Below are 870 nucleotides of genomic sequence, written 5' to 3'. Positions count from 1 at the left end.
AAATGCTTCTTCCCAGGAGAAAGTACTTTCTATTATCTCAAGGTTAAGCAGGCTATGATTTTATGGTCATGCAACAAGGTGGATCACTCGCTGTCCCTGAGGGCCCTTCTACGCACCATATTCGGTCAGTCGGGGGTGGTGGGATGTTGACCGCCAAGGTTCCTTTACATTCTTGTACCTCAACAGTTAGCAGCAGGGGCGTATTGGAGACTTCTTCAATCTTCTTTTTAATGAACTCTGTCTCCGTTGCTTTTTGGAAATATTTTGACTTGGTAATTTTATCAACAAACCTCATAATCTTACTTGTTCGATGACCTCCCACGTAACTTCAAATGAGGAATACAAAGGGATATTAGTATACATTTCGTTCTTTCACAAACAAAAACCTTGTGACTTTTTGTTCCCTTAGAGCAGAGTTTCTCAACTATGGCACTGTTGACATTTTGGAGTGGGTAATTCTGTGTTGTCGGGGGCTGTCCTGTGCATTGTAGGATGCTTAGCAGCTTTCCTAACTTCTACCTTCTAGATGTTAATAGCAGCCCCCCCATCCCAAGTCGTGACCATAAAAAATATCTCCAGACATTGGCAAATATCCATTGGGAGGCTAAATCACCCCCAGCTGAGAACTACTACTTTAGAGAAAGTATAAACGTCAGACAGAGCCCACATTTTGACAATGGAGAGCTAGACAAAGTCCTCATGCAGAGCAGGATCTCACCCATCCTTCTTTATAGCACTCAAACACTCAGTATAGATCCAGTGTCCTACTAGAGAAATCCTACAATCTCCACACAGCAAGTAACAAATCATGCTTGATGGAGTTTGGATGTGTTGTCCCCTCCAAAACTCATGTGGAAATTTGATCCCCAA

General features: G+C 42.6%; 1 protein-coding gene across 2 annotated transcripts in view; it reads right to left on the bottom strand.

The window, feature by feature from the left end:
* TEX2 (testis expressed 2) overlaps nucleotides 1-870 on the bottom strand; it is a 41,978-nt gene that overhangs the window by 4,811 nt on the left and 36,297 nt on the right. For both annotated transcript variants that reach the window (XM_008587752.1, XM_008587753.1), the window contains exon 8: nucleotides 117-326. In XM_008587752.1, the coding sequence (XP_008585974.1) occupies nucleotides 117-326 (210 nt within the window). The remainder of the gene's footprint in view (nucleotides 1-116; nucleotides 327-870) is intronic.

The sequence above is a fragment of the Galeopterus variegatus genome, unplaced genomic scaffold (genome assembly GCF_000696425.1).
Source record: "Galeopterus variegatus unplaced genomic scaffold, G_variegatus-3.0.2 Scaffold4525, whole genome shotgun sequence".
NCBI lineage: Eukaryota > Metazoa > Chordata > Mammalia > Dermoptera > Cynocephalidae > Galeopterus > Galeopterus variegatus.
This window is presented reverse-complemented; position numbering and strand designations above follow the sequence as displayed.